At 41.9% G+C, this 22320-nt stretch overlaps 2 protein-coding genes across 4 annotated transcripts in view; one reads left to right on the top strand and one right to left on the bottom strand.

Annotated features, from left to right (window-relative positions):
• FNDC7 (fibronectin type III domain containing 7) overlaps positions 1–14943 on the bottom strand; it is a 33779-nt gene extending 18836 nt beyond the window's left edge. For both annotated transcript variants that reach the window (XM_014602091.3, XM_019479367.2), the window contains exons 1-7: positions 14702–14943; positions 13710–13728; positions 11337–11594; positions 9899–10153; positions 8257–8517; positions 7484–7741; positions 941–1195 (exon numbers count right to left, since the gene is read on the bottom strand). In XM_014602091.3, the coding sequence (XP_014457577.1) occupies positions 941–1195; positions 7484–7741; positions 8257–8517; positions 9899–10153; positions 11337–11594; positions 13710–13728; positions 14702–14764 (1369 nt within the window). In that variant the 5' untranslated portion in view covers positions 14765–14943. The remainder of the gene's footprint in view (positions 1–940; positions 1196–7483; positions 7742–8256; positions 8518–9898; positions 10154–11336; positions 11595–13709; positions 13729–14701) is intronic.
• A 62-nt stretch (positions 14944–15005) lies between these two features.
• Positions 15006–22320, top strand: part of STXBP3 (syntaxin binding protein 3) — a 47304-nt gene continuing 39989 nt past the window's right edge. For both annotated transcript variants that reach the window (XM_014602083.3, XM_059728443.1), the window contains exon 1: positions 15006–15109. In XM_014602083.3, coding sequence (XP_014457569.2) covers positions 15052–15109 — 58 coding nt within the window. In that variant the 5' untranslated portion in view covers positions 15006–15051. The remainder of the gene's footprint in view (positions 15110–22320) is intronic.

Genomic DNA, 22320 nt, shown 5'->3' with positions numbered 1-22320 from the left:
TTGTGGGCAAAGAATATTCTTTCATCTATTTGGAGTCTTGATTGCAGTAATAATTTACTAATCTGAAAATAACTCTTTATACTCATATTGTGCCTCCCATTTTAGGATCTGAAGTATTTAGTAATTGCCAAGTTAAGCCTCAAAAGTTCTCGATGATCTAGGCATTTTCTTATTTTACAGATAGGGAGAACAGAAATTTATGGAAGTTTGGGAACTTACAGCAAGACTATGACACATCCTGAACTAGAATTCAGGTTTCTTGACTCCCAGTATTGTATATTACCCATAAGACTATATTCCCTTCACTTATCAAAATATCTTAGAATGCTCGCACATTTTAGAATTTATAAATTGGTGTTGTCACACTTGACTAACACATTGGCTACTCAAGTTGACATTGATTGTGGTTTAAAATTGAACCCTCTAGTATATTTGCTAAATGCACCTTATCTTGTTGGTGGTCAAATGGCCAAACATTTTCCTTCACTTTTTTCAGCAGAAAATTGTCTTTCAATTAAACAGTTTGTTGTAAAGAGCTTTCCATAGAGAACTATAACTCATTGTTAAAAGCAGACACCCAAGAAACCTGAAGTGTTTGGTTTGGGGAATGCTGCTGCAATGTCTCATGCTCCCATTCTGCTAGATAGTCCAGGTTCCCTAGGCAGCCTACATTTTCCATGATGTACGATGGTGGCTCAGAAGGGAGACTGTGCTGCATCAGAGGAGCCCAGGTTTCTAGATGCAAACAGCAGCTGTACCAAATATTAACTTCCATGAGATACTGCAGAAGCCTCTAAAACTGAAATGTTCTGGCATAAATGTAACATCCTCTGTCATTTTTTTTTAAATGTTTGATCAGAAATGGTCAGCTTTTATTCAGGATTAAAAAAAAAAGAAAGAATTCAATCAAATGCAAATGAATAAATAAATTGCTACTTACCAGTAGTATAATTGAGTACTTCACCTGAGGGACTCTGCCCTGCTTTGTTGTATGCAAAAACACTAATGAAATACATGAAACCGCAGTCTGACTGGAAGTGGCACTGGGTATGGGATGTGTTGCAATGTACCTCCAAGCCATCATCACTTTTCACAAAAACCACATAATATTCACCAAGATCTACATTAGACCAGGACACTGACAGGTTACCAGGATCTTCCTCTTCAATTGTTATACTTCCTGGTGCACAAGGGACTGGAAAACCAGATTTAAAACAAAAACAAGGGGAGAGGGGCAGAACTTATTATTGTATTTGCAGAATTTATTTAAATAAACACTTTTACTATGCAAAAAAACAAGCGTATTTAGAGTTTGGCATGTTTGGCTTGGATAGCTGAAACATGCCCAAGTGAGAAAAGAACAACTTATCTGGATTTTTAAAAAGGTGCAACAATAACGTGTGGTTACATTAAAATGTTACTTTCAGAAGGTAAATGCATATTGAGTACAGAATGCATCGTTTATGTATTTTAAACAGAAAAAAGTACATGCTACTGCAGTCACATGCATAAGAAAGATCTTGTATGGTTTAAAGTCCACATATAAATAATAGCACAGGCATCAAATATTTACATTTAAAAAGTGTCATGTCTTAATACAGGAAATTGTAGGTTTGAATGGGCTGAAAGCAGTTGGAATGTGAAAGCTTTTACATGAGAAACCCTTATAGATTGAAATTCTATGGTGGCATTCCAAAATAGCACATATAAATGAGAACCATACTGGTAATTGACTTAATAACTCTTCTGCTTTCCCTTTCTGCTTTAAAGGTTTTTATCACAACCAGCATTTTGGTGCAATGGTGCTGCTTTAATTGGAAAGATGTTTGACCATTATAATCACCATTGTCATTCGTATCCATGGTAACCCCTGGATGTCCCAGTGTATATCATACCTCTATTATGCTAGGCACTATACAAATAAATACATAGGCATATATGTTCTCTGATTTAAAAGTGATTGAGGAGAGAAATAACAGTATTATTAGACACCAGAATTGTGAAGATTGGTTGAACTGTATGGTATTTTCTATTTCAACAGCAACTTGCTTTAAAGAATTTCAATGTACTTTTCTAAGGATGCACAAGGATGACACGCCAATTCGTGAAGCATTCTATATTCAAAAAACAAACAAACAAATAAAAATACTCTCTTATTAAACCTCATGGACAACCCTTGAGAATAGGCTACAGTAGGGAAGCAGCAACATTATGATTCTATAATTGTTGAAACTGAGTCAGAAACATGGCTAAGTGATTTGCCTATGGTCATGGAGTAAGTCTGCATAAGTAACAAAAGGCCTTTACCATAAATCTATCATTCATTCTGGTCCAGAGCTCCTTTGAGGTCTCCACCCAGACAGGCCCCTTGGATGGGTCAGCAGTGCCCTGGCCCCTGTCTGCGGGAGTTGGCCTGGTGGGACCTCTGAAGCCTGGGGGTAGCATGAGGGCCGGGGGTTCCCTTGCCTGTGCCCAGATTGAGGCCCTGGAGGGACAGGTGAGGGGACTCCAGGCAGAGGTGAGCAGGCTGTGGGGGATCAGGGCTACAGAAGATAAGATTGATGGATATTTTCATTCTCTGCAGGACCAGACACTTGGCGCATCACGGGAGAGTCCCAAGACAGCTGAATGGAGGATGGTCACCTCCAGAGCTAGACAGTGTGTGGCTGTGACTGCTTCCCCAACACAACTGGGGAACAGACACAAAACCCTGGCAGCACTAGAGGATGATGCAGCAGAGGAAGCCACAGGGGAAGACATGTCCACAACAAACACCAAGCAGGCTGAATGACAACCGAGCAGCTGGAGGAAGAGATGCTGGGTCATCACGATGGGCGATTCCCTCCTGAGAGGCACAGAGGGGCCTATCGGTCAACTGGATCCCATGGCATGGGAGATTTGCTGCCTACCTAGAGCCAGGATCTGGGACATCACTGAGAGGATTCTCAACCTTATCCAGCCCTCTGATTACTATCCCATGGTCCTCATCCATGTGGGCATGAATGATGCGGCCAGGAGTAGTCCGGATCGCATCATGAGTGACTACGGGGCTCTGAGGGCCAGGCTTAGGAAGTTCTCATCCATCCTTCTGGTCAGCAGTCGCCATCAGCATCAGGACGCCTGCATCAGAGAAGTCAACCTCCAGCTCCGGAGTTTGTGCCATCATGCAGGATTTGGCTTCTACAACCACAATCCACACTTCCATGAGAGGGGCATCCTGGGACAAGATGGTCTTCATCTCTCTTCTAAAGGTAAGAGTCTGTTCTCTTGCAGGTTGGCTAATCTGTTCTGAAGGGCTTTAAACTAGGTTCATTGGGGGATGGGGAAGCAGAGGATAAGGAGAACCTAAGATCAGTGAGTCATGAACAATGCACTAGATCAGCCCAGGTAAGCACTAAGGGACCCAATAGACATCAGGACAAAGGGGTACCAAGGACACCCACTGAGGGGCTTAAATGTCTCTACACTAATGCTAGGAGCATGGGGAACAAGCAGGAAGAACTGACACTCCTGCTTGCAAGCAACAACTTTGACATGGTTGGACTAACTAAAACCTGGTGGGACCCTACTCATGTTTGGGTAGTAGGCATTGAGGGTTACAGGTTGTACAGATAGAGTGGGGAAAAAAAAGGGGGGGGTGTTGCTCTCTATGTTAAGGAACAATATACAACCTCTATTATCAAGATGGTATCAGAGGAGGGCAAAACCGAGGTACTGTGGGTCAGGATACACAAGGGCTGGGGGAAAGGGACTTGGTAATGGGGGTCTACTATAAACTACCACACCAGGAGGATGACCTAGACCTGGAATTCTTCAGACAGCTCTCAAGAGGCCATAACAGTTGAGAGATATGGTTGTCATGGGTAACCAAAACTACCCTGACATCTGCTGGGAGGAGCGGTCAGCCAAATCTAACTGCTCACGTAGGTTCTTAACCTGCATATAAGACCTCCACTTAACGCAGAAGGTATGTGATCCCACTAGGGGAAACGCCTTGCTGGATTTGGTGTTAACTACAGGTGACGACCTGGTGGGGAATCTGCAGGTACAAGATAACCTAGGGGATAGTGACCATTGATTGATTGAATTCACTATCTGGCAAAGGGTAGGTAAACTAACCAGCAGGGCTGAAGTGCTAAACTTCAGAAAGTCTAACTTCAGTGCACTTAGGATATTAGTTAGTGAGGTGTTAAAGCTCAAGAGCATTGGTGAAATGGGGGTCCAGGAAGGGTGGCTGTTCCTCAAGGGAGTGATCCTATGGGCACAGAAGGAGACAATCCCATTGCACATAAAAGGGGGCAAAGGGGCCAAGAAGCCCTCTTGGCTGAACAGAGAAGTGCAGGAAACCCTAAGGGCAAAGAAAGATGCTGTGAAAACAGGGGGTAGCTACCAAGGAGGAGTATACCTCCCTGGCTCCCACTCACAGGGAATCAGTCAGGAAGGCCAAAGCAGGAGGGATATGTTGGGACCCAGGGCAGCCGGCCAGCAGCTCTCCCTGACTCTCACCCGGGCAGATAAGGGTCTGGGGCCTTAGAAGGCCGTTAGGCAGGTATTTGTGACGCGTGGAGTGGAATTAATTAGGCAGACGCTTATCGGTTGTAAAGCAAGATTGTTTATTCACGTCAAGGTGGTGTAAGACGGAGGTCAGAGATATTTAGTTAGTTATAGCTTAGAGATCGTCGTTCAGTTATTTTGTAGATATATATATATATGGGCTGGCCGTTGGCTTATCGGGCATGCAGGGCAAGGGTACGCCAGGGAGGTTGCGGCGGGAAGACGCTGACAACTGATCAAATTGTCAGATTTACTCCAAGGTGTGGGCAGAGTTGTCTTCGACTTTGCGAAAAATGTAAGCGGGTTTTGTTTGTATGATAGCCAATTGTTTTTCGCCACGTCATAAATCTAATTAGAATCGCCAATTATCTAGCAGTCTTCGCTAGGGTGTTATCATAGGGTTACTCCCTGTTTTCTTTGACCAATTATAATGATTTATATAAAGCAAAGAAGGCAAAAGTTTTTATCTCTGTTAGTGGCGCAGCAATAAATTTCTTTTTGACATGCGCAGAAAAAAGCGGTTACTATCATTATTGTTAACCCTTAGTTAACCTAGTGCAGAAAAAACTGTTTTAAATGGTTATTACTTGTTTGTGACATGGGCACTACTTAATTTGGTTGTGACAGGATAGACACAGGAGGGACACCAGCCCACCAACTGTTAGTGCAGACTTAGTGAAGGGGCACTTTGAGGCGCTGGATGTGTTCAAATCAGTGGGCCCAGATCAACTTCATCCAAGGGTGCTGAAGGAATTAGCTAGTATCATAGCAGAGCCACTGGCACGGCTGTTCAAGCACTCATGGTGCTCCGGTCAGGTCTCAGGACTGGAAAAGGGCCAGTGTGGTCCCTATTTTCAAGAAGGGGAGGAGAGAGGAACCGGAAAACTATAGGCCAGTTAGTCTCACCTCTGTCCTTGGGAAAACTATGGAAAAAATCATTAAGGATCACATTTGTGGGAGCCCAGCAGGGGAAATAATGCTGAAAGAAAATTAGCACGGATTCACTGCAAGTAGATCCTGCCTGACTAACCTTGTTTCTTTTTATGACCAGGTCACAAAATGCTTAGATGCAGGAGTCAAGGTAGATGTCATCTACCTAGACTTTAAGAAGGCCTTTGATACGGTATCACATTCCGTTCTCATAAATCAACTGACAGGCTGCGACGTAGATGATTACACGGTCAGGTGGGTGGCAAATTGGCTTAGGGGTCGCACCCAGAGAGCGGTGGTGGTGGATGGATCAATATCAACCTGGAAAGATGCAGGCAGTGGAGTCCCACAAGGCTCGGTCCTTGGACTGGTGCTATTCAATGTCTTCATCAGAGACTTGGATGAAGGCGAGGACAGCACTCTGTCCAAATTTGCAGATGATACCAAACTATGGGGCAAAGTGAACACACCCAAGGGTAGAGGACAGATCCAGGCAGCTCTGGACAGGCTAGAAAAATGGGCAGAATGAAATAGGATGCAGTTCAACAAAGACAAGTGCAAAGTGCTGCACCTGGGCAAAAAGACCCACCAACACACTTACAGGCTGGGGGATGACCTCAGCGGCACAGCAACAGAAAGGGATCTTGGAGCCAGTTGACTCCAAGGTGAACATGAGTCATCAATGTGACGAAGTGATCAACAAGGCTAAATGCACTTTATCATGCATTACGAGATGAATGATGAACAGGTCCAGGGAAGTGATGCTTCCCCTCTACACGGCACTGGTCAATCCACAGTTGGAGTACTGCATCCAGTTTTGGGCACCGCACTTCAAGAGCAATGTGGAGAATCTTGAGAGGGTTCAGAGGAGGGCCACTCATATGGTCAGAGTCCTGTAGGCAAGGCCCTATGCGGAGAGACTGAGGGACCTAGATCTCTTCAGCCTTCACAAGAGAAGGCTGAGAGGTGATCTTGAGGCTACCTATAAATTCATCAGGGGAGGGCAGCAGGGAATAGGAGATGCTCTATTTACTGGGCACCCCCTGGAGTAACTAGGGACAATGGCCACAAATTGATGGAGAGCAGATTTAGTTTGGACATTAGAAAGAACTTCTTCACAGTTAGGGTTGCCAGTATCTGGAATGGGCTTCCAAGGGAGGTGGTGCTCTCCCCTACCTCGGAGTTCTTCAAGAGCTAACTTTCCCTATCACAATCCTGGTGGGTTGAGGGGTGGATAAAGCTATGGTCAGTATTTCTGTAACAAAGAATTCCCCAGGGGGTAGGGGTTGTAATAAGTAGGATGATGCTGAAAGGTGCAACATGTATCACTTGGAAATGTTAAATTGGCTCAGTGTGAGTTTCTCCAAACTTTCACAAGTATTTTTTTTAAATAACTGAAGAGCTATGAAACCAGAAGGGGCAATTTTGTTCGGTCACTTTCTTGATTTCAAGGGAACTATTTTACCCTGATGTTCCAGAATAAATATACAGCTCAATTTCTTTAAAAATATTTTTTAATTAAATAAACAGCACTGAAAAGCTGTTTCATTGTTGTTAGGAACACAGCCAGGAAGCAGCGCTCCCAGCACTGCCTCCTGGCAATACTAGCACTTAAACGAATATTGCAATGCCAGTATTTTGACAAGGTAGTGTAATTATGTATTAGTAAGTCTTTTTAAATAAGGTTAAATAAGTTATTATATGAGCATATTATATGAGGAACACACACTCATGGTACTTAATCATTCTTAAATATCCTGATAATTATGGTAGCAAATTCTCGTAATATACTTAGTACTATGGGAATTTAATAAAAGGTAACTCTTGATTTCTTCTCCTATTTGATTTATTCTCCCTATAGAAGGTTATAGAAGACTACAGAAATTATTTTCATTTAGACCTTTAATTATTATTAATCTTTCTTTTTTGTGAATTCTAGAGCTGACATTAAAACATAAGCACAAGAGAAACAGTATCACAAGCACCATATTTTTCTTACCAGTTTTAAGGCTCACTGAATCTGTAGGCTTACTGGACCCAGCATGATTGCTTGCTATGACACAAATAGAGTACACGGATCCACAATGGAGGGAGGCAATGGAGCAGGAAGTGGAGGATGTGACACAATTCAGTTTGGAGGCTCTGTTGGAGGCCGTCACACTATAATTTAAGGTTCCCTCTGTTGGAGTCCAAGAAATAATGGCCTTCAGAGCTCCACTATCAAAAACTACTTGAACATCTGCTGGTGCTTGAGGACCTGCATTAGTTAAGAACAATTGTTTATACACTTAGCATATGGCCATTGACAGAAGTAATCCTTAACCAGACCCCTGGATACAAATATCCCCAAGCTCTAGGAAGTGCAGCTTTTGTGGCTTAGATCTTGCCTACCTAATTTACTCAGATCATATTTACATGGAATTATTTTCAAGGTGACTCTACTTTCTCACTGATCTGTTGAAGTCTCAGTATTTACATTAGTATTTGCTATTCACTAATGAAGAAATCCTAAATTCCTCCTGTAGTTTTAATATGGACCTCAATCAGGCACAACTTTAACTGGTGTTAATGGTACCTTTGCCTGAGTAAACTTTATATGATTTAACCTTTGTCCTTTAGGTTGCCCTCTATTTCATGAGCTTAGAAATAAGGCAAGGATAATTTATACCAATTCAGGATCTCCCCCTATGTGGTCTGTTAGAAATGCAAACGCAAATACAACTATAAATATTTTAAGTTGTGCTTTTACACTAAAAATTAAATAATACTTACTTGTTCTTTGGTTGTATATGAAATCATCTCCAGGTATTCCATTGACATTCCAGGCATGAGCTTTGATGGTATAGAGAGTTCCTGAATCTAGACTGGTAAACACCAACGAGGTATTGGTAGTATTCTCTTTCACCATATTGCCCAAGCCATCTGATCTCATTATGGACACAGAGAATCCAACTGCCATATGTACAGCTCCCCAGCTCACCACGATGGAGTCATAACTTGGGGAACTTGCAGACAGAACTGGAGCAGCCAGGACTGTTGATGACAAATCTACATTCACTACTGGGATTTCCATAAAGAGCAATACTGTTCAAAAGCTAAATGTGATAACATCAGACAGGGTTAAAGAGTCACATGCCTTGAGAGTAAGGACAAAATTCAGTAGTGACACAAACCACAGTATAAATTGGTCAAAGAATAAAGAGGCAAGGTAGCTTATTTTGTACCAGTGGATTATTTTGTAGGCTGGCAGAATGGCCAACACACCAAACAGTGAAAGGATGACAAGCACAACAAAAGAAGCAACTGAAGGAGGGGAATGATAAATTAGAACTCCTTATATCTTCTGATTACCTTAGGCCTTCCTTTCCATTGCTTCCCTATCCTTCCACTCTTAAGGGTCAGTATATGTATTAACTGGAAAGCAAATCCAAGTGTTTAGAGTCACAAAACAGAGAGAATACATTGTAAAGGTTTTAGACTTATGCCCACAAAGTCAGGTGTAAATTATGCAGGTCAGCCCATGGGTTCCAATAAAATCTTTATACCATGGCACCTCATATTATATCTGCCATACATATTTTTAATGCTGTAGAGAGCTTTCAATATCTTTAAGACTGTATTTTCACTGTCTTCTGACCATAAAACCAAAGTCCAAAGACTAACTATCCAAGCTGTGGAAAAAAAAGTATAATTAATACACTTCTGAAATCTCTAAAATTAACCCAGCATCATTCTATTAATCATGTCCTCATTTTAAGGTTCAAATATCACTGCTGCATCCTACAGGAAAACTGAAAATTTCTTCTTCCTAAATGTATGAATTCCAGATCTAGAATTCTAGATTTTTTAGCCTTGATACAAAATTAAATATGAGACTTTGGTCAAGGCCTGTATCTTGTTCGTGTGAGCCAATGATCAGGAGCATTTTGGGAATCTGAAAACTGTACAATGATAAATGCATATAGCACTGTAAATTATCACCTGCAATCTATTACCTGGGTAGCATAACTACACATACGGCTCTACATCTGCTTTTCACTTCCATAGTACCTTCTTTCAAGGCTGTAAGAGCTCTTTTAAAACAATGACTTGTAAGACTACTGCAAATTAGTGTTATTGTCCACGTTACAAATGAGAAATTAAAGAACAGACAAAGTACAAAAGCAGAGCTGGCAATACAATCCAAGATAATACTCATTAATCTGTCACATCTATACTCATATAATATTCCTCAACTACTACAATGGTGGCACTTTCAGGAAGATTTAAATACAAGATTTTACTAATCATTATCAGTACAAATTAATTGTTTTAATATTCCCTACCAGACTTTTATAAGAATTTGTTAGAAAGTGTTACAGAATATACATTTTGCATTACAATATTACAGTTTTCTAAATAAAATAAAAGTTACCTGTCTTTGCCTTTCTTGAAGGTGAAGGCTGGCTCTTTCCTCCAGAGTTTATAGATCTGATGGTAATTTTGTACAGTGTAGCAGCCTTCAACCCTGTCACTGTGCCTGGGGAATTTGTGATAATTGTTTCAATAAAAGACTCCCCATCTTGTGCAGTTAGCAGATAACTGGTAGCCCCAGGGACAGCTGTCCATTCCACTGTGATACTGTTGCTCAGTTTTGAATAAGCTTGATCAATAATGGGCATCTCAGGAGCTAAAATTAAAAAACCAACAGGTATGTTAAACTTTTAAAAAGCCATAGTCTTCAAGCATTCCAGAGGCATAATCAGAAGTAGTCAGCACATGTCTCCATCTTCTTAGACACTTTTGTTTTAATTTCTTTAAGTCAAACAGTACATTTAACTAATATAAAAAATATAACTGCTGACTTTCATGCAAGGAAGTGAGACTGGGTCCTTAAGCATCCATAATGCAGCAAGCAATGAAAAAAATTCCTTAGGGCTGTAAATATAACAGGGTTTTACTGTTGTTGCTATGATGGTTCAGGAAATGTATAAAAGAAGGTTTATTGGGTTTATTGCATCAATTGTGTAATTGGGAGAACTGTTCTGAACTAAGAAGTGACACTAGATGCCTTGAAGCTTGTTCAGTCTTTCTCCGAGCTGTACAGTTGGTCCATCAGAAGATATTACAAAAAGCCTTGCCTCATAAAATTAAAATACAGTTTACCCAATAACTAATTTGGCAAGCCTTCCATGCAGAAATTTCTTATACAAAACATAAAGGAGTTTTGTTCTCAGGGGCTTGCAGGTTTTCGATATACAGAACATCAGCATATTGTGCCATTTCTGACATGCCTGAGCTAAGTAGGGGGTAAAAATGGGTAGATTTAATTTAAAATTTCAAGGGGAAAATCAATGTAAACTTTATTGTACTAAATCCCCCAGTAAGAAAAAAATCTTCTGGAAAAAATAGTATTTCCAAAGTTTTTCAAGTCGAATAATTTTATAAGGAATTTTCAACAGATAAATAAATTTCTGTAATTAAACAGAGAAAATAGGAGATCTGTCTACAGAAGTTCTTATACCATACCCATAATTAACTTCAACAGTACATAAATTCTAAATGGGAATACAATGTAAACTTTTCACAATCCTCACTGAGTCCTCACTCATTCCATATTAGTTTTCAATTAAAATCATGATGGATGATTTCAAAAGTTGTGCTTTGATTGGCTGGGAAGAAATGTATGGCATGCAAGGTATACATGCAAACACACATACACAAAAAAGAAGAGAGGAAAGTGAAATCAGTGGGAAAATGTCCATACATCTCAGCAGGGCGAGGAGCTAGAAGTATAACAACATATAGTGGGTGAAGTCCTGGCTGTGTTGAAGGCAATGGAGATTTTGCTGAGCAAGCCATCCCATACTAACCTGTTAACTGCATAGTCTGTGCTTCAGCCAGGATAATTCCATTCTCATCAATTGCTTCCACTTCCACAGTGTGGATAGTATTGGGGGTTAGTGGAGTTAGGATGCCTATAAGAGTAACATCACTGAAATGAGCCATTACAGAATGGCCCACTACGTTCACAGGGCTTGCTGTTACCCTGTAAGAAACAGCTCCTGAAAACTTCAGCCATCTGAGATAAATACTTCTTGATGTCACATCATAAATGGATATAGAAAAGCCTGCAAAAAACGCCAAGCCCAGAAAAACATGTTAATCTTTCAAATCCGAAACATACTACTAAGCAAAGTTTTTGGATGTGCTTTGTAATAGGGTTGCCAACTCTATTTAAGTCTATTCTAGGAGGTTTCATCACAACATAATTACATTAATTATGGTGTGTAAACTTTACGTCAAGAAGGCAAATGCACATTACCATTACATTTAAAAAACCCACGGGAGTACTGTATAAATTGGATTCAACATTTAATATTTATTTTAATGAATGCCCTATCATTTCTCTCTCGGGTGACTCTCAGCAGTCTCCTGGAGATTTGTATCTAATTCCTGGAGACTCCAGGGCAAACCTTGAGGGTTGGCAACCCCACTTTATAAGCCTGATAACCTGGACTTAGCCTCATCTTCAGATGGCAGGCATTCAGAACTTCTGGAAGTCAATCCCTCTAAAGCAGGGGTGAACAATTCACCCTGTACTCTGGGCCAGATCCAGGCTGTGGGGCATCTTGGTTGATTAGATCTGTGGGGCTGTTGGTGATGGGGGCAGCAGCACATGCAGTTGTGGCAGCGGGACAAGCAATTGTGGGCTAGGTAACTGCTTGCTGTGATAGGTGGCACAAGCATTGGTGGGCAAGCAGCCACAAGGTGAGTGGAGCTGTGTTGGCACAGCCATCATTCACCCCTTTGCTTCCAAGAGTCATGTTCACAGGGGAACGGGATTCTGTGGCAGGCCCTGCCCACTGCAAGGCACACCATCAAATTCTTTGGCCCACTGGTAGCTTAGCAGGCTGGATGAAGCAGCACCATGGGCTGGATCTGGCTCGCAGACCGTATTTGACACTCATGATATGAGGCATTTCAACTGGGTACTAAAAATCTTTTGAAAATTAAAGTTTGCATTAAAAGAAAATGGAACTAGATTTTCTCTATCAATTTTTCTAAGCCATGAAATCCTGTAGTGATACTATGTTGCCAAGTCCCAAAGATTATTGTGAGTCTGTGATAACAGTCTGTCTTAAAAAGATCCAAATGTTGGCACTTCATGAATACCTGGAAAAAAACCTCACTTTCATTAAAAAGGTGACTTTCTAGCCCCCCTGACTGTGGAACAAAAACAAGTATGTGACCTTAATTTATTCTGAAAAGCTTAAAAATGAGACGGCAAAATAAAGGAGAGACAAAATGTATTTTGCTAATGTTGTGTTTCTTATGTAATTTCATTATTTTGCAGGGGCTGACTCTCATTCTTTTTTAATATTTGAGGTTGTCAGTACTGCTTTTACTTATATTTCAGCTTTTGTAATACTGCAAATACTGGGCCAATCCTGCACTTCTCAGTGCATGAAAATCCCTGTGATTTCAAGAAGTGTTTCAACCATGAAGGGTTTATGGAGTCAAATGAGATTTCTAACAATTTGACAGAAAAATGCAATATACTATAATAACTACCCAAATACTGTAGTCACATTGTTAAACTGTCATATTTAGAATTTTAGAAGACTGTAATATAATATTTCTACAATATACACTAAATGGATTCTTCTCAGAGCTCAATCCTGCATTCGTGCTTCAGTCAAAATATGCACTCAAGCCAAGAGGAGTTCTGGGCACACAAAGAATACGAGACTGAAGAAAAGAAAAGGTGATTTGTGTTGCATGTTTAGTTTTAATATTATACAAAACAGAATCAAAAGTTGTAGTTCAAGAGAAAAAAATACGTATCATAAACTGAGCAGACACTAAGCAATCTGCAGTTGACAGTAGCTATATAGATACTGGATATTTCCTAAGAAGACATTGTTCAGTGCAAGCTGAGTTCCATCTTTGATAAGCTTCAAACTCAGACTGTAAGCAATAAGACAGAAAGCTTGTGGGGAGGTAAAATAGCATAGGGAATTATTTTTTCAAAACTACCATCTAAATTTTTTTGCTGTAGAAAGAAACATACATTTTTATTTCAAATAAAACCAGGCCCATCAAATGTAGTTAGCATTTTCATTTACAAATTTATTCAAACTTAAAAGTCAATTTGCATCAACAATAGGAACTTTTTACGTTTTCTCGCTGTCCATTTAAAAAAAAAAAAGCTGGTAACCAAAATCACCTTTTTGAGGCATTACCTGTGTTAGCTGAAATGACCTGAAAAGGAAGATTTAGAAGATTAGAAACAAGGCAAAATACTTGGTTTTGGGAAAACACAACACCTTTCATTTCTAGATGTCACAACCCCAAGCTCTTTAAATATTATAATTTTAAGCAGACAACTTATTCCTGTACTGGTTTGCTTCTTTACTCAGGGATACAGGTTGTAGCTGTGTTGGTCTACAGGCAAAAGTAATCAGAACTCTTGGGGAGGAGCTATCTTTTATTAGACCAACTAGATAGTTGCAAAATAATTATATATTTGCAATTTTTTTTAGTTGATCTAATAAAAGGTATCGCCTCCCCAAGAGTTCTGATTACTTCTTTACTCTGTACATTCAAGCATTGGCAAGCTTGTGGAAGGTGAATTGGCAAGTCAGTGGGATGCAGCATAGGTATGCGGATCACATTCCCATTTCATTTCCTCTCTGAATCTGCCAATTGATCCAGAAAGGGAAAGCTTGGAGGTGCTGACAGACTTCAAAAGACCTTGTGTTACACAAGCAGAACATTTTCCACCCCATCTTCTCCCTGCTACCCGGGTCTGTTACAGGGATCCGGCAAAAAATCAGAGTAAATGGCAGGTATCCAGGTTGTAGCCGTACTGATCGAGAGGCGAAAAAGAATCAAAACTCATGGCAGGGGTGCTATCTTTTATTAGACCAACTAGATATTCGCAACAAAAAAAAAAGTCTTTATTTGCAAGCTTTTGGGCACAGGTACAGGAGATGATGAAGGGTCCCTGTGCCCGTAAAGCTTGCGAATAAAGATTTTTTTTGGAGCAAATGCCTAGTCGGTCTAATAAAAGACAGCACCTCTGCCTCGAGTTTTGAGTCCTTCAGCACGCGGCGGGGCTCGGGGCGAGAGCGGAGGGAACGGGTCCTTAACAGGACCCTGCCCCTGACCAAGAACAGACCGGGGGAGTTGTTTCACCCCGGCGGGCGGGCAGACAGGCGGGACGGGAGCTTACCGCCGCCAGGCTGGCGAAGGTGAGGGCAGGGTACAGGACGGATTCATGTCTTCTGCCGCCCATCCTGGGGGCGCCGCCTCGCCGCGGCAGGCACGGACGGGCTCAGCGACGGCTCCTGCTCCCCACGGGCATCCCCGGGGCGCAGCTGGCTCCCTTGGGGTACCCCGGGCACTGCCACCGGCAGAGCGCAACCTCCCACCCGCCACAGTCCCAGGCCCTGCCCTCCGCCAGGCCTCGCGGGGAGGGAACGGGGCGGGGCGTTCCTCTGACTTATCGGAGCGGGGGGGGGCAAGAGCTGGGTGACGTGAGCGCGGTGTGACGTGTGTTGAGGGCGGAGCTGAGGCAGCAAGATGGCGCTGGCGGGGGCTGCGGCCGGGGAGCGCGGGTTGCAGAGTATGGTGTGGCACCGTAAGTGTGCGGGGCCGGGGCCTCCTCTGTAGCGCCCGGCCCTGCTGCGCCGCGTCTGCCTGCGGCCATGGGACAGGCACCGCCGCCCCCTCCCTGCGAGCCCGGGGGTCCCGCGCCCGCTCTCCCGGGCTTGCCTGTTCCCGCTGCAGCTACAGTTGCCGGGTGCGGTCCGTGCGCGCCCGCCTCCCCCCTCCGCAGCAGAGACCTGGCGAGGCGGCCTGGTCGGGTAGGGGCCGGAGCGGCTCGCGGGGAAGCCCCTAAACCAGCAAAATAAAACCGAAGGAGCGTAGCACTTGGCTGTGGAGTGGGGCACAAGTGGCCTGTGGCGTTTTAGATGATGGGAAATACCGACGGGGGTAAGGCCAGGACTGGCATGACCTGCTGTCTGTCAGCTCTACCCTCAGGGAGCGCTGATCCCTAGGCTTAGACACCAGGGGCTGGGGATACTTCCTCGCACCTGAAACGTTCAGTCATTCACCACCACAAGGGAGGAGGAAGCTTTTCTGTGCAGGATGTCAGGGAATGAATTTCTGCAGAAAGCAGTCTTTTCTTTGGGCACGATGGATGCACAAATAACTTTGCCTGTATAACTGTGGTGTACTCTTTCTTAGTCTAAGTGCTGCTCACAGCTTTTACCCAAAAGCAGTAAAGCAAATGTTTAAAGAGACTGGCTGCTTTCTCTTATGTAAGACAGTGGTTCCAAACCTTTTTATGCTGCGGACCAGAAGTGACCACAGACATGCAGACTAGCAGTGGCAGCCAACCTTTTTGTAGACTCAGTGTAAAAAAGGGTTGGTTGCCAGTCCACAGTATGCTGCTCACTTCTGGGCTTCCAGTCTGGCAGCCAACCCCTTCATGGCTCAGTACCCGGCCCAGGGGTCGGGAACCTCTCACATAAGAGACTGGTTGCTTTCTCATCATTTCATTATTCAGTGTCCTGAGAGTGAAACAGAGTAATTCTGTTGGGTGTTTGGTTGTAGCTGTGTTGGTTTAAGGACATAGGCAGGCAAGGATTTTTGAGTAGATGGTGCTGTCTTTTAGACCAAATGAGTTGGGGCGGGGGGAGGAAGTTCATAGCAAGCTTTTAGGTACAGTCACCCTCCTTAAGGTATAGGAAATCTCTGCTGTTCTGAGACTCCAAGGAATGAGAGACGCTAAAAGTGTGACAGGATGTCAGGGAGAATCCAAATATGTAGAAATTAGAATGACAAAAGGTAATGCAGGGAAGGAAGGGGGAAAAAGCAGGTGAGTAAGGGAGACTACAGTGGTGGTAATTCAAGGTAGAAAAGAGGCTGTCTGAGAAAAAAGAAATAGCTGGAAATAAGGAAGACAGAGGGGTGAAAGGAGTGGGGGAAAAGAAAAGTGTACAAGGTGAGGTTAGGCAGGTACCTGGTGAGTCAGATCAGGCAGGTTGTAATGTGTCATAAATCCAGTGTCTATATTAAGTCTATGATTTTTTGTATCCAGTAGACTTATGAAGTGAAGTTTGTAGGCTCGTTTACCAAAGGTGTTTTGTAGGTTTCCTTTGAGGATTAGAACTGAGAGATCAGAGAGAAAGTGGCTGTCTTGTGAGAAATGTGCACCCATAGGTAGTTGGGTATTCTTGTCTTCGGATAGATTTTCAGTGTGTGTTCATTTTGGTGCACAGTTGTTGTTTGGTTTCTCCTGCATATTTTCCATCGGGGCAGTTAGTGCACTGGATGAGATATGTAACGTTTATGGAGGTGCAGGTGTAAGATCCAGGAATGGTGATGGTTCTGTTGTGGGGGTGGTGGAGATGTGTTGGCAATTTTTGCATTTCTTGTTCTGGCACAGTCTGGATCCATTTGGTGTGGTTTGGGCCATAGGGAGTTTGCTTCTGGTGATGAGGTTAGGGGCTTGTTTAAAGGCTAGAATGGGTGGTTCTGGAAAGAGCTCTTTAAGAATTGCGCCTTTTTCTAGTATGGATTGCAACTTTTTTTGAGGATTTGCCATGCAGGTTCCAGAGAAGGATGATATGTCATAACTAACAGTGTGAGATTTGTAGGGATTTTCTTTTTGTACTGCAGCAAATCTTCACAGTGGCATTTGGGTGGCTCTTTCTCTGCTTTACCTTTTATCTTCCTAATTTCTACCTATTTACATTCTCACTGACATCCTGTTACATTTTTAGCTTCTCTCATTCCTTGGAGTCTCAGTACTCCAGAGACTCCCTGTGCCTACAGAAGGGCGTCTGTGCCCAAAAGCTTGCTGTATACTTTTTCCAACTACTCAGTTGGTAGATAGCACATCTACTCAAAGAACCTTGCCTGACAGAGTAATCCTGTCACTCTGAAGAACAGTAGAGTTAGGTGCTGAAGAGCTCTGAGGAGGACTTAATTTGCTTTATTCCTCTTCTGAGAAAACAAGGCTACATATAGTATATGCATCCATTAGTAGTAGTGTGGGGGAGGAGGAGGAAATTAAAAAAAAAAAAGAAAATGTTAGTAGATGGGTGGCTTTTAGAAGAACTGTTTTTTCTCTTCCCTTTTTTTTCTCCCTACCTCTGCTGCTGCCCTTCACCCCTCAAAAAGTTTTTGAAGCAGTCCCTTAATAGGCAGGAGGCATTGGGTTTGGGTAAGGACAGAGATTTGCTTTCATTCCTGCTGCAAGAAAAGAGTGGTTATTGGAGAAGGCTTTTGAAGGTATCTCATGTATATTAGCCAGAGACCAATATAAAAGATGGTTCCTCAGAGCATGAGCTTGGAGAAATATGCTCTTTCCCTTTCTGAGAAGAATATAAGGTTTTTCTTTGAAAAAAGAGAAGCCTGGACTTCCTGCAAGTCTTTTGGGTAGCAAAGTACTTAGTAAACTTCTAGCTTCCAGTTCATAGTATGTATTTTTTCTTGTTAAGTCTTAGTTATTAACCAGTGATACATAGTTTTTGTAGTGCTAAATGTAGAAGTAGATCAAGAAGCATTGTATTTAAACCAAGTTCATTTTGTATGTAGTCAAGCAGTTAGTGAAGTTCTGTAAATTATTTGTTATTTATACATTAATTTCTGTAATTTACTTTAAAATTAATTTATATATTAAACATTTATAAATAAGATCTGGTTGAACAGTATACTTGTAAACGTGTCAAAAGTGAGAATTCTTCTGTGTGAGAAAAGGAGAAAAATGTAAGGAAGGTTGTAGGAATCATTTTGTGATTAATTATGTCTGTAGTATATACTAATTAATAGTTGGTTTTGTCCTGTCTTATTCTTTGTGTTATTTATGTAATTGTTCTTTTAAATGTTTTTAATAGGAATGAAAATTAGATTATAATGACTGGTTTCTCAGTAATTTGTTTCCCTTGATATTTTTGTTGTGTTGAGAGTGGCTTTCATTTGTGTGTTATGGATTGGCAGGTGTAACTGCTAACCTTCATTTTAAGATGCTTGGAAGAGACATTTAAACTTCTCTGTGGAGTGGGCTGGTTGAAGTTGGATACCTCCATAAACAAAAGTACTTGTAAAGCACAGAGTAACTACTTAGGTCACAAAAAGAGTAGCTTAGTATCTAGAAGAAAATGAAGTTTTAGGAGGAATTTGAATATAGTCTGGCCTGGTAGTATTAAGCTTTCTGTGTACAGAAATGGGAAGCGCAGGGATAGGCAAAATATGGCTCGTGGGCCAGATCCAGCCTATCAGTTGATTGTATCTGGCCCGCCGCTGTCCTCAGTGCTCCGCATGAGGCCAAGCCTGTGCTGTGCTCCCGTCTGGGGCAGCCCATGCCTGCTGACAGCACTACTGTAATCAGTGCACACAGCTTTCTGTTGGGGCTGCCTTCCACCCACAGGTGGCTGCCCATCGGACTGGGTGGGTGCAGTGGGTGGAAAGCGGCCTGGAGCTGAAGTCCTGCACGCTAGGGCAGGAGCTGCCCAGCTGCAGCTTCCTCCCAGTCTGGCTGGGCATGTGGTGACCAGCTCGTGCACCCATGGCCATAGCTGCTTCCCCATGATACCTGCTGCCGGGAGTGGCATGGCAGGGGCAGGTGGCGGAGGAGGAACCACTGAAGGTAGGAGAGATCCAAGCAGTACCTGGGCATTTGCAGCAGTGCTGTGCAAGCTGGCTTGGGCTGTGCCATTAGCAGTGTGGGGCAGGAATATGGTGCAGGCTGCCCTAGGCAGGAGTGGGTGCGCTTCAGCCTTATGTGGAGCACTACAGGGTCAGCCATGGGTGACCACACCTGCACTGCACCACCTGGAGGAGGGAAGGAAGAGCTCACTCAATTCCCAGCTGGCTCCCAGGACCTAATGTGTAGACAGCCCCCAAACACATGCACAAACCCAACCTCACACTCCCTCCCTCCCTCCCCTACCCACCTCCACACACACTCATCCTCCCCCCACAATATACAAGGGTAAGACTATTTTGAGTTATTATGCAATTGCCTCTATATATACTAGCCAAAAAACATAAATCAGGACAACTACTTTTTGAAGTGAGATTAAAATATATTATAGTAGATGTTTGATTTTTATCATGATTTGTATGTTTAAATCTATAATTTGTTAAAATGATATCTTCTGAAAGGTTTCAAGTATGTGGCCCTTGTCAGCTCACTAAAATTCATTGGGCTCCTATACACATGCAGGGAGGCTGCTCTGATGCTCCATAATTACAGTATGTTGAAGCAGAGTCCATTAATCAAGTCTGCTGGAGCATGGAAATTACACATGACACTGGAGCCTGCAGGAGTGCAGTATCAGTGCCCCTGCCAGGGTAGCTAAAAAATCAGTGATTTATTATTATTTTTTTTTATTTTTTTTTAAATAAAAAAATCAGATTTTTTTTATTTAAATCAATTTTTTTAATTTGATAGTATTTTTAATTTTTTTAAGGTGCTTTAAAAAAACCCAAACCCTATATAAAGATAGTTTTAATTTAAGATATGATAATGCTCAAGAGATCATGGAGTAAGGATTATAAATTCTAATTATATACTATTTGAGACAATATAGTTGTATAATATGTAATCTGTGTAATTTTAGGTAAGCTTTATAAATAATTCACAACAGGCCATGGACTATATTAGGGGCCCAGTCTTATAGGGTTCTCAGAGGCTCCTTTGTAGATTAGTAAAGATTAAAGAAAACTGCTCTACCCAATGGGACTTGGTACTCAGTTTAGAAGATCCCATTAAGCATCTCTGTGATGCTTAGTTTCAGTTCTTAAACTCTGGATTTGTCTCTCGAGAACTAACAACTGCCTGTTAACAGCAGTATATGGAGACTCAAGAGAACAGATCTGATTTCCTACCCTTCAGCCCTCTTGTCTCTGAAAGTTTGTCTACACAGAGTCAAGCCCTTAACATTCTCTAAAAGTGCAAAATTTCAAGAAGTTAAATGAATAGAGGATTTCTACAAAAAGTGCATTGTTGTTGTTTGATAACAATGATTAAATCAAGGCTTCCTGACCAGTGATTTAAATAATTATTTAAAGCCATTAGATTTGGATCAAATCCATCCAGCATCCAACCCATGCTGAAAAATGGCAGTGGGGCGTTTTAAACTAAAGTTTATTTGACGAGCTTTAGTTCAAAGTGCCCTGCTGCCATTTTTCAGTGCAGGCACACTGATGCATGTTATGCTCCAGGTGTTTTAATTAGTGCAGGTCTCAGAGCTGCACTAATTAAAGCAACGTCCTTCCCCCTAACTCCCAGAGTGTCTGTAAATGCCCATTAAGTGGACCTCCAGCTGAAATAAGTGCGCACCCCTGGGTAAGCAGGAGAACCTCAAGTTGAGAGAAGGGCATATAAGAACTTTTAAAGGTGATATGACTATTAGTTTAAGGAGGAGCAGAAGAAATAAGTAGACTTTGAATGCCAGAATAATAATGAGGCTGAAAAGACTATGAACAAAGGCAAGGAACATTTTTCAATTTTATAAGAATTTTTGTCAATTTTTCTTATGCTATTTTGGTTACCCAAAGCCATAACATTTGTCTCACTGTCATCATAGTGTATTAAATTAGCTTTGGCTGGAATTACTGATGCAATTAATAAAAGTGAATTAAATTGATATTTTTTAAGTTTATTGATTAGTTTATCCAAGAAGGGATTGAACAGATTCTTGGAGGAAAGGGACTTCAGTAGCTATTGAGCATGGGACTTCAGGATACAAGCTCTGAATCAGAACTTCCTAGACCTTAAATGCTGGAGGCTGCAAATGAGAGAGGAACAGTGGTGAGGAAAAACTCCTTAGTCATATCCAGTTTGCTCTCCCTTCCAGCATCTGCTTTCTGTTGCTGTGTCACAGGATACTGAGCAAGATGGACCTGTGGTTTGACCCAGTAAATAGCAATCCTCAAGTTCTTATCAAATAATAGATTTAACATTTATTAAGCTAATTCCCCCAAATATACGTCAAGGCAGATTTCGTCCATTAACTGTGCTCCCTTAACCCAATTTAGTGTCCACAGGAGTGTCATGTTCTTTTTTTTCTCTGCCCGTTTGTCTCTGACAGTTTCTTTTATGTTTCCATCAGTGTTAAGCTTTTGTGTTTCTTCATCTCTATAATAATTCAGTCGCTTTTTTCCCCTAGACATCTTGATGCATATCTCACTATCTTCTACTCATCTCTGCTTTTGAAGTAAATTTAAAATTTAAATTTGTTCTTAAGTGTAAGCTCATAAAAGTTGTACTTTCCTTCAGTTCAATGTCTAACTAAAAAAGTTTTTCAGATTGTCTAGTTTAGAAGCAGGAGAAGATTATTATTTAGCAAAATCAAGAATAACTATCACATTTCCAAGTAAGCATCTTGTTTGCCTTCTCCCCTGTAGAACACTGACTTGATAGGACATTTTTTCCATTGCTAAAACTTCCCAAACTTTTTAAAATCAGTCATTGATTTTTAGGGGTGTCCTTCTTCTTCCAGGCTTTTGCAGTTGTAATTTTTGTAGCTACTAGAACAGTGGTTGTGAGCTGGGATGCCATGATACTGTTGGGTGTTCTGGGGCCCCTTTAGGGGTGCTGTGGTGGTAGCGGCTAGGTAAAACTGTCCAGAGTGCTCCCCCCGCATTAGGTCTCTCTAATCAGCCTAAAACAAGCAGCAAAGTTGTCTCCTGCTATGCAGCTCTTTCTGGTCCTTCCATCTCCTGCTTCTCCTGTCCACTTGTTTCCAGGGGTCAGTATTGGGGGTGCTAGACTAGAAAGAGCTGCACTACATGAGGCAGTACCTGCCTGCTTTAGGCTGATTAGAGCCTAAT

Source organism: Alligator mississippiensis, chromosome 5 (genome assembly GCF_030867095.1).
Source record: "Alligator mississippiensis isolate rAllMis1 chromosome 5, rAllMis1, whole genome shotgun sequence".
Lineage (NCBI taxonomy): Eukaryota > Metazoa > Chordata > Crocodylia > Alligatoridae > Alligator > Alligator mississippiensis.
This window is presented reverse-complemented; position numbering and strand designations above follow the sequence as displayed.